General features: G+C 40.2%; 1 protein-coding gene across 3 annotated transcripts in view; it reads left to right on the top strand.

Moving 5' to 3' along the window:
* FAM131A (family with sequence similarity 131 member A) overlaps nucleotides 1-14,416 on the top strand; it is a 138,745-nt gene that overhangs the window by 67,457 nt on the left and 56,872 nt on the right. For 2 of the 3 annotated variants that reach the window (XM_073626611.1, XM_073626610.1), the window contains exon 2: nucleotides 12,622-12,746. The exons of the other annotated variant lie outside the window; for it this stretch is intronic. In XM_073626611.1, the coding sequence (XP_073482712.1) occupies nucleotides 12,622-12,746 (125 nt within the window). The remainder of the gene's footprint in view (nucleotides 1-12,621; nucleotides 12,747-14,416) is intronic. 3 annotated transcript variants of the gene reach the window in all.

Raw genomic sequence — 14,416 nt, 5'->3', positions numbered from 1 at the left:
AACAAGGTAAGATCACGTGACCATACAATGGTGCTGCAGGAATAAGGTACTTAGAGGATTTAAAAAAGATACAGTGGCATGATCTATATGAATTGACAATTAGCACTTTTCTGTTTAGCATCACTTTAAAGTGTTTGCGACAATCGCCTTGTAAAAAAAACGGTACTGATACAGACAATCAACTTCAATAAGAATATCATTTATTACATATAAAAACATATACTTGAACAAAATCAATATACCAATAAAAAGGGAGATTTAACCTTACAGTATACAATTACTCGTAGGTTTTTCCCAGAAAGAGACATCTGGTAATGGAGTTATCCTCCATAGATTAAAGATCCTCTACTAGTTGCGCGGTCTTAATGCTGCTTCATCAGGAGAAATAATCTATAAAAACAGGTAATTTATTTAGAAAATACATACAGTATATAAAAGTTAACAATCATACAATGAGTACAGGTCAGCAGTAACATTGAGTGGTTGCTTATCCAAAAGCCCAGAGGCAGAAGGGGTCCCAGGATGCCACTAGGTTCCCCCCATGGCGGACATGGGGGATTGTTGGCGAAAAGTGTATCTAAGATAATGAAGATGAATATGTATAGGATGGTAGATAAATAGTGTGATCGACCATCCTTTACATATTCATCTTCATTATCTTAGATACACTTTTTGCCAACAATCCCCCATGTCCGCTGCGGGGGGACCCCAGTGGCGTGTCCTGGGGCCCTTCTGCCTATGGGCGTTTGGGTAAGCAACCACTCAATGTTACTGCTGACTTGTACTCATTATACGCTTAACTTTTGTATATGTATTTTCGAAATAAATTACCTGTTTTTATAGATTATTCTTCCTGATGAAGCAGCATTAAGACTGTGCAACTAGTAGAGTATTTTTAATCTCTCCAGGATAACTCCATTACCAGATATCTTTCTGGGAAAAACCTATGAGTAATTGTATACTGTAAGGTTAAATCTTCCCTTTTTAATGGTATATTGATTTTGTTTAATTGTATGTTTTTATATGTAAATAAATTATATTCTTACCGAAGTTGATTGTCTGTCTATCAGTACCGGGATAGTCCATAAGCAATTTTCCTTGGTTTGAGTGTGTGAGAGGGCAGCCTCAGCAACTGTCCGCACCTTCTTTCCTCCCCTTCACCTTTTATATAATTTTTGGGTGATGGTACTTTTTATACCTTAATTGTAGGACCTAATATAAGAGGCTATACTCAAAAATTTCATTATCAGTTTGAAATAGAAATGAAAAGCAAAACATTTGTGTATAGATAGATATATAAAAAAAAGTTTTTATAAATACCCTTATTCCTTTTTTTATAAGTGATCACCTTCCCTCTGTTCTCTGCTGCATAGGAGCAAAAGAAAGCTCTATTTGTGTGAAAACATTTTTTATTTTTATATAAATTTTATTTGGGTACAGTGTTGCGTGACTGTGCAATTACCAGTTAAAATAGCAAAAAATGGCCTGGTCATGAAGGGGGTAAGCTCTGAAGCTTTTGTGTCCAAGGATTTCACACTGTAAAGACTCTTCTCCTAATCTAGTGACTGATATCCGCAATGCATGAATTTATAGGTAGTAAGCTTTTGCCAGTCTGCTGGGAGAATAGACATAAGTTGAACATCATTCGTTGCTGAAGCCTTCACTGGCTGAGAATAAATCATAATAAAGACTTATTTCCACAGTACTATTGTTTTATAGATGTTGCCCAAGATATGGTTTTCTAGGTAGTAAATAAAGCTGTTTTCTTTTCCTCTTCTTTTTTTTTTTTGAAACATGATTGTTAGGCACGGCACACAACCTAACTAGTTTATTTAAAGGAATTCTACAGTCAGGATTGAAATTAAGCCTTAAAATGTATACAAAGGGCATGGACTACCTGCTTGGTGCTTTAGGTTTTCATCTAGACCTAGCTGTTTGCTTGTGCTGCCTACTCTCTATTCTCTTTGTTGTTCTTTGGGAATCCAAGGACCCCTTTGTGTTCCCATGAATCCTTACCCACCTCACATATGAGGAGCTTTGTGAAATCTGTCTTCGGGATCTAGTGAAATCTACAGTCAAAATTGAAATTAGGCCTTAAAATGTATACAAAGGGCATGGGCTACTAGCTCAATGCTTTAGGTTTTCATCCAGGCCTAGCTGTGGTTTGCTTGTCCTGCCCATTCTGCTTTGTATTTTGGGAATCTTGTTCATATGAAGCCTCACGCATGAGGAGCTTTGCAAAATCTGTCTTCGGGAATCTAGTGCTATTTCTGACCTAAGTTCAGCTGCAGTGTTTTCTGGATGGCATTATCAGTTCACAGATTGGCTTCACTTGTTGTCTAGCAACAGCTGTGTGTGTGTGTGTGTGTGTGTTTTTATTATAGTCAACATGTTTTATATATCTTCTGCCTTTATTTTAAGCTAAAAGAACATGCTATCTGTGTTTTAGCAAATGGCAAATCTTAGAATCTATAGATATATTATGTTTTTTTTTTTTTTATAATGTTTAATCAACAGCAGTTTCTGACTTTATGTCCACTTTAAGGGTAACATATCTTAATAAATATGTACTGTATATCAAATGCATTTGCCGTTTTTAGACTGAGATTTATTAAAAGGGGAGGGGGGATATTCTGCATTTAGAGTAAATCTTCCATGAGAGAATATGAGGGTTGCCATTGCAAGCCACCTTCTGCTACAAATGTTAGAGCCATATTACCTGATTGCATTCAGGTTCCAGGTCAGTGATTTAAGATGGTACTGAGATCAAAAGATCCACATGATATAACCATTTCATTTTCATTAAAGTGAAAAGTAATGTGTAATGAGGTAATGTAATATGAGATAATGTAACAGTGTGGTTTTTTTTGTTTGTTTAAATAACAAACGTTTTCCATAATGAGTACATAACTTTGTAAAACTGAACAAATACATATCATTAATTGATGTGTTTTCATACCTGCCTGGAGTTTAGTTTTAATAATCTGGTTCTGTAAATATGTCACAACGGGGATTGTAATGGAAGGAGGTCTTCCAAGATTTGTCTCTTGCGTAGACACACTGGGCGTCCATGGAAATTATTTTAAGGTCTTGGCATCTATGCGAAACACATTATATCAAAAGTGAAGGGATGTGGAATCGCTCATCTCTTCCACATTTTCTGCTCTTTGTTTTCCTTCTATTGCCATCTTTCTTATCCAAAACATACTCTTCTTCTTGTGTTATTCTATGAAGGAGAACTCCAGGCAAAAAAATAATGTTCTGACCTGTAGTAGGAAGCAAAGCCTTTATCAGACAACATGCTGCTTCCATGGATCCTGAAAAATACAACAGCCATTAAAGGATAACTGAACTTATGCTTCACACTGAGGCAATTGAATCAGATAACTAAATCTTGCACAAGGGTAAAGATGAGACCGCTCAGCAGAAATAAATTTTCAACCAAGCATAAGCTGCATTTTCCTTGGCCTTCCTGCTGCTCTAGTGTGAAATGGGAATATAAGTAGCTGGGGGGCTGTGACTTGCTCTACAATCTTGACTATGGTCTGGAATATCATAGACCTGGTCTCCTTATATGCCAAGCACATGCTTGTGGTTTACATACAAGGGGTAAAGAGCTGAAGGGGTCACAGACTGACTAGTTTTAAACTTTTGCTGCTGCCGGTAATATCTTATCCTTATTCTTGATAAATACTTAGACCAGCCTTTTTCAACCAGGGTTCAGTTGATTTCTAGGGTTCCTCTAGGGACTGCCAGGGGTCCCTTGACTAGTAATGGATTAATCTCCTTCATGACGGGGCCCATGTAGTTCTGGCACCAGCACCACTCAGCAGAACATCATGAATGGGACCACTGGAGCTTCTTGTATTTGCCAGGCAACTAACCACTAACACCAATGATCATGTTCCCCATCTGTAAGAGGAAAAGTCTTCTCACTGACCACCAATGTAAGGAGCATTCTTCCCACTGTCCCCCAATGTTTGGGTACCCTAAACTGACCAATGTTTTCGCACAGACCACCACTGTACAGAAGTGAGCCTGATTTTGCACTTTCCAGCTTTAGTAAATAAAGTCCATTGTGTACTTAAAAGTGGGATATGCCTGTAATAGGAATTTTTCTCACAGACCACCGTTGTAACCAGGCATTTTTTTCACGGACCACTGGTGCAAGGATTCCCTTCTCCTATTGACTACCAATGTGGTGTAGATGTGGGGCTAATGTATGACAAGCTGTAGATATAATTATTTTTAGCTAGAGTTCCTTCAGACCTAAATATTATTTTAAGGGTTCCTCCATGGTAAAAAGTTGAGAGGCTAATATAGACTATTTATAGGGCAGAACTTCAGTGATCCTTTCAGTTCAGAGCAGATCCATCATACACTGAATCTACCATAATTTACCTCCATTTATTTAAATGTTGCGTTAATATACTTGGGTCACAAAAAAAGAGCAGCTATGCACTTGTAAGTGCAAGTGTCCATACTTCACAAATTTTGAGATAAGAAAGAGGGATACGGATGCACTAAATCAGGGGTCTCCAAACTGTCCAAGCAAAGGCCAGTTTACTGTCCTTCTGGCTTTTGGGGGGCAGACTGTGGCCAGTGGGAGTAGAAAATGCCCCAGCATCAGTGCCCCATCATTGGTTTTATTGGAAGACATGGTGCCCCATTGTTGATCTCAATGAAAAGAATAGTGCCCCATTGATGTTGTCAGTAGGGGTAATAGTACCTCATCATTGGTTTCAGTTGGTGGAATAGTGCCCCAAGGCCCAGATAAAGGCAAGCAAAGGACTACACCGGGCCACAGTTTGGAGACCACTGCACTAAATAATTGCTTAAATTAAATGTGCTTTTTTTTTATTATCTCTGCCTTTACTTTGTATGCCTGCTTAGATGACCTACTTGGTGTACTACAAGACTTTGGATAACTTTTGTTAATGCATTTTTATAAATGTCTCCATTGGACCAACTGAGGAGGAAAGAGGGACAGATATTTGTGTCCAAAAGGGGAACAGTTAGGAGCTATGAGTGCCTGCACCCCTCTAGTGTAATCTCCCTTGACACATATGTGTAATGCAGAGGCTGGTGCCTATAAGTCAGGGGTAGGCAACCTTACAGATGTGGAGATCTACCTGAATAACATGGGAGAAATCAAACATCACCAGGCACAGTGTCATCCAGTGTTGCCTCCTCACACTAGATATAAACCTCTAATTGCTGTACTACTCCTCCCCACCTGATTTAAACCCATGATTGATGTACAAGCATGCCAATCATGGGTTTAAATCAGGTGGGGAGGAGGCAACGTATTGCCTCCTCCCCACCTGTCAAACACACTGGGGCCTGCTGCACTTGTGAGCGCTTTGTTGCATTTGGCAGCACCATCCTTAGGGCGTCGTAAAACACTGTGGTTGAGTCGCACACCCTAAAGCAGCAGCCAAAGGTGCACACATGCCGCAGCAGGAATTAAGCCCCATGTTGCTTTTCGTCAGTGCTGCTGTCTGCTAATCAAATTAAAGCAACAACGCTGCCTGCTTTAACCCCTTTTTAGTTGCAGAGCACTTGTAGAGTGGCCCCTTTAACTTGAATGGGTTGTGTTTGGCAGGCGCTACACCCACCAATCATGACGGTGTATAATTCCTACTGCAGCTGCGACATGTGTACACTCCTGGCCACTGCAGCCAAAGTGGGTGATGCTGGGGCAGGAGGAATGATAAAATTGTGTCTTAAGTATGCGGTTTTACGCAGCGAGAATTGATCTGGTTTTTGGTAATGGTAATAATTTACAGTATGTGGACAGTGTTGACTATTTAGCAGGGGGTCTTTCTGACCATAATCCTCTCTCTTACCCTGTCCTTTCCGACCGAGGCGAGACTGGGAAGCTGGCGCCTCTCTGTTGGTTGGTTACAAAACGAACATGTGGCAGCCCAAATAGAGGAGAAAAATAAAGACTTACTGGTTTACTAATGTAGATACCGCAGAACCACCAATAGTATGGGACGCCTTTAAGGCGGTGACCAGAGGAGAATGTATATCAGCCATAAAAACAGCAAGGGTCAATTAAATACTTTTAAACAGAGTGAAAGGGAGTGTACGGAGGCTCATGCGGGATCCCCTACTGGGGCCTCGTATGAGACGCTGCTGGAGGCGAGAAGGCGCCTATCCCTTCATGTCAATAGTCTGACAAGCTCTGAAATGACAAAAACTACACATAAAGTGTTCGCAGAAGGGGACAAAAATGGTAAACTCCTGGCTATGTTAGTAGCAGACCAACGGCCCATCTCTCATATCCCTGTCATCAAGGATAAGCGAGGTAATATGGTCACCGATCCAGCTGAAATTATGAAGGAGTTTATTGATTTCTTCTCATCCTTATACTCACCCGTCCCTGACTTTGACTTAGAAGCAATGTATTCGCTGTTAACGGGGTTACCTATCCCGAAACTAACTGAAAAAGACTGTAATATATTAGAAGCCAAGATAACAATCAAGGAGTTACAGGCGGCAATATTTGCCTTCCCGCCTAATAAGGCCCCCGGGCCTGACGGGTTTCCCGTTGATTTCTATAAAGCAACTGTAGGACAGCTGGCATTACGACTTAACTGGTTGATAGAATACTGCTTAGACAATTCCTCCCTACCAAACTCCATGCTGGAGGCATACATGATCCTCTTACTGAAACCAAGGAAAGACCCGACGGACTGTGCATCTTAACGCCCAATAGCACTTTTAAATACCGACTTAAAGATTCTAACCAAACTATTAGCGACTATTTGGCCACAGTCATCCCATCAATAGTTAACATCGACCAGACGGGCTTCACGCCGGGAAAATCGACGGATACAAACTTAAGGAGACTTTTCACCCACATGCAAATACTACCCATAGACTCAGATACCAGAATTGTAGTATCAATTGATATAGAAAAAGCTTTTGACTCTGTCGATTCGAATTATATGTTTAAAGTTTTAGAGGTTATGGGATTTGGGCCGTAATTTAGAAAGTGGATATCTATGCTGTATAGGAATCCCAAAGTGGCCATAAGACTGGGGTCAGCGGTGTCTGACTATTTTGAGGTAGGCAGGGGCACCAGGCAGGGTTGCCCGCTGTCCCCTTTCCTCTTTGCCTTAGTAATGAAGCCCCAGGCCATAGCCCTCCTCTTGAGATGTTCGGGCAATAAAAGTGGGTACAATTCACAAAACCTTGGCCTTATATGCAGACGACATGCTCCTGTTTCTCAGTGACCCTGGTGACTCATTGAGGGCGGTCTTGGATATCTTAAATAAATTTGCCACACTTTCGGGGCTGAAGGTAAACTGGAGCAAGTCGTCAATTCTGCCCCTAGATGCAAAAGCCAGGGAGGGGGCTGATCCGAACCTTCAATTACAATGGGTTGATCCCTATCAAATATCTCGGGGTCAAAATCACTGCAAAAGCGCATGACTACTATTCATTGAACTCCCACTGCTAATATATCTCAAACAGAAAGTACAGGCCTGGATGAAATTACATCTGTCCTTGGTGGGTAGAATTAGCCTTCTAAAAATGAAGGCCCTTCTGGTAATCTTATACTTCCTTAGACATGCCCCAGTGTGGATCCCAAAACCATATTTCAAACAATTAGAAAGCATAGCAGGATCATTCCTCTGGGCGCCTAAACCCCCTAGGATAGGATTTAAAATGCTGCAGGAACCGGGAGACCAGGGAGGGTTGGCATTGCCAGATTGGCATAAATATTACCTGGCAGGGCAAATGGTGTTTGCCCGTAGATGGCTTCTATCAGACGATGGGGATGCCGCCACAGTTCTGGAGGCAGCTTATCTTGAGTCGTATGAAAGCTTGCGCCTAGCCTTGTTCAGGGGTACCAAATCAGACTTGCCAATCACCCTGATGATGCTGGTCACTATCAGAGCATGGGGACTAGCAGTTAAGTTAGCATCTCCCAGCTACCAAGGGATTTCCCCAACTTCTCCATTATGGATGAACCACACGCTGCCTCAATTTTATAGCTTGCCAGATCCTATGAATTGGGAATTTAAAACACTTAAAGATATTACAACATATGGTGAACTTCTGACTTTTCCCCAATTGAAAACCACACACGACTTACCTAATTCTTACCTATTGTGGTTTCTTCAGCTCAGACATGCCTACCAGAAACAAATCAAAGAGTTAAGAGTGGAATCCCTGCCCTCGACACTTGAATCCATGCTCTTAGAGGAGGACTTGACCAAAACTCTCTCAGTAACATATAAAGAATTCTGTAAAACATCACCTGAGGCAGTAACTAACTGTAGAAATAAATGGGAGGCAGAAGTTCCAGACATACAGGGTGAGGATTGGGATGACTTGTGGACTCAACCATTCAGACACTTAGTATCAGCAAGGGATAAACTAATACAATTTAAATTTTTGCATAGAAGCTACTACACGCCGGCTAGGCTTGCCAAGATATATGGAAGTGACTCGGCAAAATGCTGGAGATGCTCGTTCTCTCCAGCTAACGCTGAACACATTTTCTGGTCGTGCCCACCCATTCAGTATTTTTGGAAAGAAATCACACAGTGTATCTCAGCTCTTTTGTCGGTGCCCATTCCAGTAACAGTAAAAGTATGCTTTCTGGGGTTGGTGGAGGAGTTGGTTCTGACGAGTGTTTTGAGAACATTACTCACCATCCTTTTGTTGTATGGCAAAAAAATGCTCCAGAAATTAGTTTTTGGAAAAAGCTGATTAACACTATGTTACCTTTTTTATAAATCCACATACAGGGCGAGGGGGTGTGGAAAAAAGTTTGACAAAATATGGAAGGCCTGGTGTGAATCTGACATTACGGTGGGATAGGGGATGAATACCTCAAAATTTCTGATTTTAAGAGTGAGTAACAGATGGGAATGCCTTAAGATAAAGTGCTATTATTAATATTAAGGTGACACTTCTACTGACGACAATGAGGGTATGGAGAGTAACAATATATTATTAGAACAAAGTATTTAGTGATGATCAGGCGTAGCATTGCTGACTTTGAAATGTTGTTACCCTTGAGCTGTGACAAGGCGGGAGGGGGGGGGGGCGAGAAGTTGGGGTGTATATGTAAGAGGTAGATGACTATGTTAGTCGGATAGCCATGTTAGGCCCTGCGAGGCCGGTTGTTATGGGTAATTGTCACGTTGACACAACCCAGATGTCTGTATGCTTTGATAAAAACATGTTTAATAAAAATACATTTTTAAAAAAAGTATGCGGTTTTACCACTCCTCAAAATGCAAATATAAATGAAAACTTACTGTTCTGAGCCCCATATAAGGCTGCTTTCACACTGATGTGCTGCGGTTTACCTACACCACAGGTGCAGCGCAGTGCATCTGCAACTTTCCTGGGTTACCTGCGCTTTTCCATAGACTATTTATATCCTGCAGGTGTGGTGCGCAAGGTCTGAAAATGCATCAAACCTGCAGAATTAAATAGGTGGTATGGCTAAACGCAGCAAAGCCGCAGGAAAGCAGCAGGTACACTGCACCCGCAATGTGGGTAAACCACAGCACATCAGTCTGAAAGCAGTCCTATTTTTTTATGCCCGGTGTATTGATTCACACTGACCTAAAGATCTCTTTTTTCCTGCTGCTGGCACCACTCTGGAGACCACTAGCCGGGATAAGAGGTGGAGTGCAGTTGTTATTACTCCGCATGGGACAGGAGTCAGCACTACAGAGGAGGCATCGGTTTATGTGGCTTTTGCTCCCTACTACAGCTCCAACATTACAATTAGTCCCTCTGCATTGCACTCTGTTTAATGCTGTGGAATGGCTGGTCAGCAAGCTTAGACCGTGATCTACCAGTCACCTGTCCGTGATGTACTGGTAGATCGCGATCTACAGTTTGCTGAGCCCAGCATTTAGGTCGAGTCATTTGAAGGCTGCTATGAAGACCACGGGTGAGAGTATCTGTCAGCTCCTTGACAGCAGCAAAACCAGCTACTCTTTCCTTTTTAACCTGGATGTTAGGAAAACATTTACTGGTGATCCTGTATTCTGACCAGAATTCCACTTTAATCACATACTCTTGGCATACAGTTCTGTTTTGAAATTAAATATGTGAAGAGCTCTTGGACAGGCAGCAGTTCACTAATCAGATAAAGTGGCATGTTTTGCGAAGTATGTCAGTGACTGGATCGATGTTAACCATGCCAGAACAAAATATCTAAACTGTCTAGCTTGCAGCTGTAATCTACTGAGTCATCAGTACAAGCTATCCTATAACTGCATAAGCGAGGGTTAAAACATGGTAATTTCAACATAGGTGCTGCCATAGTAGGTATTTATAGTATGCAAAGAGCCTTCTGCTGCAGAGATTTGAATTATATTTGAAACATGGCAGCAAGAGTTCAAGGTATTTTTTATATTGTTTAATATGCAATATGCTTGCATTGATTGTTTGGTTTTTTGAATACAGGATGCTGTAATTGTGGATCTGTTTTTGTTATTCAGCATGTAGACACACAACCCTTGGCACCCAAAGCAATACTTCCCTGCTATGGTCATCTATGTACACGGAACTGTAAGACTATTGTGTAAATTGTTTTATATGACACAACTGTATTTTTGCTAATGAGCAAAAATAAATGTTTGGCCAAACACAGGGAAAAGTTGTCTCTTTGCCTCTCCTGTCTATAGGCACAGGCCTGTTGTGCCCAATAGCCCCATGTAGTTGTCTCCAAATGGCTTCTGCTGCTCTCAGCAAAGGCCGTGAGACCAGGAGGAGGGGAGAAGAGCTGCTGCAGACAGAATAGCACTGGATCGAGAATGGACTTGGGTAAATGTTGGGGGAGCTGCTATTGAAATTATTATTATTTTTTACCTTAATGCAGAGAATGCATTTAAACTGGTTGTAAACCTTTGACATAAAATATAAACAAAGCATATCAAAGACTGCTAAAAAAAAAGCCAGAACCCCTGTCAAAAAAGCAGCATAAAAAATGCTCATAGCTCATGTTGCACAAGAATGAGTTTACAGGCATTTGCTTTTTTTAAGCGTTTCACTCAAAAAAACAATTCACCTCTGCTTATTTTTCACTATAATCAATTTACACTTGAAAAGACCAAAAGCTCCAAAACACTGGGTTTATGCATGTTTATGAGCGTTCATACGCGTCTTATGTTTCTTTATTTTCTGCCCGAAAGCTCCGCAAAAAGGTGCAATCCTGATGTGTGTTTTTTTTGGAGGGGGGGGGGGGGGGGGTTTATGCTTGAAAATGCTTCTCTGCAAATATGCCTGTAAAACTCTAATTTGCATAGACAAACTAACATGGAGCTGCTTATAGAAAAAACTGCCAGAAGCCTGTATTGGCAGCATTTTTTGTGCCCAGTGTTTATGGGCCCTATAGGGTTTATTTACTAAAGCTGGAGAGTGCAAAATCAGCCCCACTTCTGCATAGAAACCAATCGGCTTCCAGGTTTTATTTCCAAAGCTTAATTGAACAAGCTGAGGTTAAAGCCGATTGGTTTCTCTGCAGTGGTGAGACTTATTTTGCACTCCCCAACTTTAGTAAATGAACCCCTAAGTGTCATTTCTGTCTGCTGCTTTGTTCCTCTGCTATCAGCATAAGTCACTTTTGACACAGGTGACGGGAGGGAGCTCCAGCTGATTAACATCCTCAGCTCTGTTCCTATGTGCTTTGTGAAGGTGGTTGTGTTCCTTCTCTCCAATCAGCTCACAAAGTTCTCTTCACTGAGCTCTGCAGTGTTGTTTCAACTCTCCACCCACTTTTTTCTGAACACTCAAACAAGTTTTCTAAATTCTGAACTTTGAATAGATGTAGAGAAGAGAAGACTACAGATAAACAGGTACAGCTTATGCAATAGGATTGGTTTAATCTGTGTATTACCTGAGCCCAGTCACTTCACTGGGTATATGTAAGGGTTCACAATCCCTTTTTAAGTTCTAAAAAATATATATATATATATATATATATTTATTTTTTGCCTTTTTAGAACCACTTTAAGACTTTCTTTCTCTAAGTTTATGTGCATCTGGTGTTTTTTTTTTTAATACAAAATTCCCTCTGCCTTACCACTTTTGTCAAAAGTTGTGTCTTGCCAAATTCTTTCTAAGACTTTCTAAAATGTATGTGTAGTAAATCAGAATAATTTGTATAAACATCACAGAAGTAATTCTGTAAGCAGTGATAAATAACAAAGGATGCCAAAGGAAACAAAAGCTAACCGTCTCCAAAATGAAATAGCACCGTAGAAAAATTAAGTGTTAGTGACATGCTTGTATGACAGGTTTTATACCAGAAACTATGTACAGCAAACAACACTTTTAATCACAGCTATCTTTCCTGTTCTGCTGAATTTCCGACAATCTAAAGTAGTTTCTTCTTCCTTCCTTCCTTTTTTTTTTTTTTTTTTTTTAAATAAAAAAAGACCCTGATTTGCCGCCTGTCTCACACTGAATTACACATATGCACACATGCCATTACCAGATTCTCACTAGTGTTGGTTTCATTGCCTTATTACTATTAGTGCTGTCCAGTACCATGAGCACCCATCCACATAGTGTGGATGTTGCTGACCAGTGTTCATAATTGCTGTAATGTCTACTTGTTCCTGCGTGTTCCCCCAGTGGAAGCCCTGCGTGTGGAGTGGCATGAAGGGAGGTGCAGTGCTGCCTTTTATCACCAGAAAAGGCCGTTCCTTATAAGAAGGTTTAACCTGCAAGTCCCATCGGAGAGCCAGGAGTTCCTAGAGGTGACAAATGGTTTGCCTTGCTTTGATGCTTGGCCTCTGTTAATAATTAAGCACTGCAAGTTTAAGCCTTTTAACCCTGGCATTGTTGTGCATGGGCTAGCATGTTTAAGCTTTTGTTGGCTTATAATTTAATCGTGACTTGGAAGTAGCTTTATATAAACTGGGGAGAGAGGCCTATTAAGTCATTAAGCCACAGTAACGTTTAACGCATGCTAAATTGTGCTTAAGGCATGCTAAAATGACATACAATATTATATTGTTGCCTGATAGGCCACTTTAGGGTACTGCAAGTGTACTTACAATGCTTAAAGTTCATTTCTACTTTTGCAGTCAAATTGGAAAAACTCACTTTGTATTTGTGGCATGTTCCCATTCACATAATCGTAACTTAAAAATGATTATATATATATATATATATATATATATATATATATATATATATATTATAAAATGTGTGTGTGTGTGTGTATATATATATATATATATATATATACATACACACACACACATAATCATAACTTAAAAATGATATATATATATATTTAACATTGCAGCTTACCTTTTTGTTTTAGATACTGTTTGGAGTTTATGAGGGGGCTAAGGAGCTGTGTTTGCTATAATCAACTCTGTGTCTACTGTGCTGGCAGATCTTGTACCATGAATTGTAAAATAGATTTGAACACCATATGACCTAAAAATTGGTTAATGATTTAAAAGCATGATTTCCCCATTGTAAGTTAACAAGAGGGAGCTCATCCTGTCCTAAGGATTTCCTTTGGGAAAGACTCTCACTGAACATGCTGAAAAATGCTTGCAGTCAGCCATGACATAAAAGGTAAATATATACTGTATATTTTTCTTAAATTTTTATGTTCTGATGTGTGAATGGGAAACCCAAAAAAAAAAACAGTTGGATTTTCTCATTTGATGGCAGAAGAGGAATTACACTTTAAGTGTTACTCGAAGCTTGATGAATCAAAGCTAAAGATGTTTTTTTTTTTTAAAAGAAACCTGAATGAAGACTCCAGGTACTGACATTTGCTTCTGAAAATACAAGCTCTCCTGCTGTGATGCTGATCCAGCGGCTTCATTAATTTCTCAATCACTGACCTGGAACAAGGTTGTAGATCAGGATTTGTGCATCCACTCTCACTTTCCTAATCAGTAACCTTGTCCTAGATTAGTGAAGCCAGACAGGCAACAAGCTGTTCAGACACAGAAATGGAAACTTTTGTATACTCATCTCAGAACAGGTTTCCTAAACTTTTAAAGAATAACTGCACTCACAACGGCATTCTTCATCTTCTGAGGTCAAAAGTGCAGGGTTTTATCTCTCCCTTGGGTCTTTTCTGCTGTTTGGGGGTTTGCAATGGAGATCTTCCTAATCTCTGGACAGGATGTGAACCCAAGTGATGTGGTTACAAACACTACTGAGCCTAAGTGCACAATCTATGGGGCACAACATCAAAATTCTTCCACAGTACATTTTTTGGTTTCCCATATATCCATATTAATCATCTGGATTAATCCAATATGGTACTTTTGACAAACACACAGCGGAATAGCCTTTGAGCTTTTCCTTACTCCACCCAAAATGGACATATCCATTTTTGAAAATAGCTCCTTTTTTTTTACGCACAGTGAGAATGACTGCTAGAATCTGTTGCTAT

This window comes from Aquarana catesbeiana, linkage group LG04, assembly GCF_042186555.1.
Source record: "Aquarana catesbeiana isolate 2022-GZ linkage group LG04, ASM4218655v1, whole genome shotgun sequence".
Taxonomy (NCBI): domain Eukaryota; kingdom Metazoa; phylum Chordata; class Amphibia; order Anura; family Ranidae; genus Aquarana; species Aquarana catesbeiana.
The sequence above is the reverse complement of the archived record's forward strand: the minus strand, read 5'-3'. Positions and strand labels throughout refer to the sequence as shown.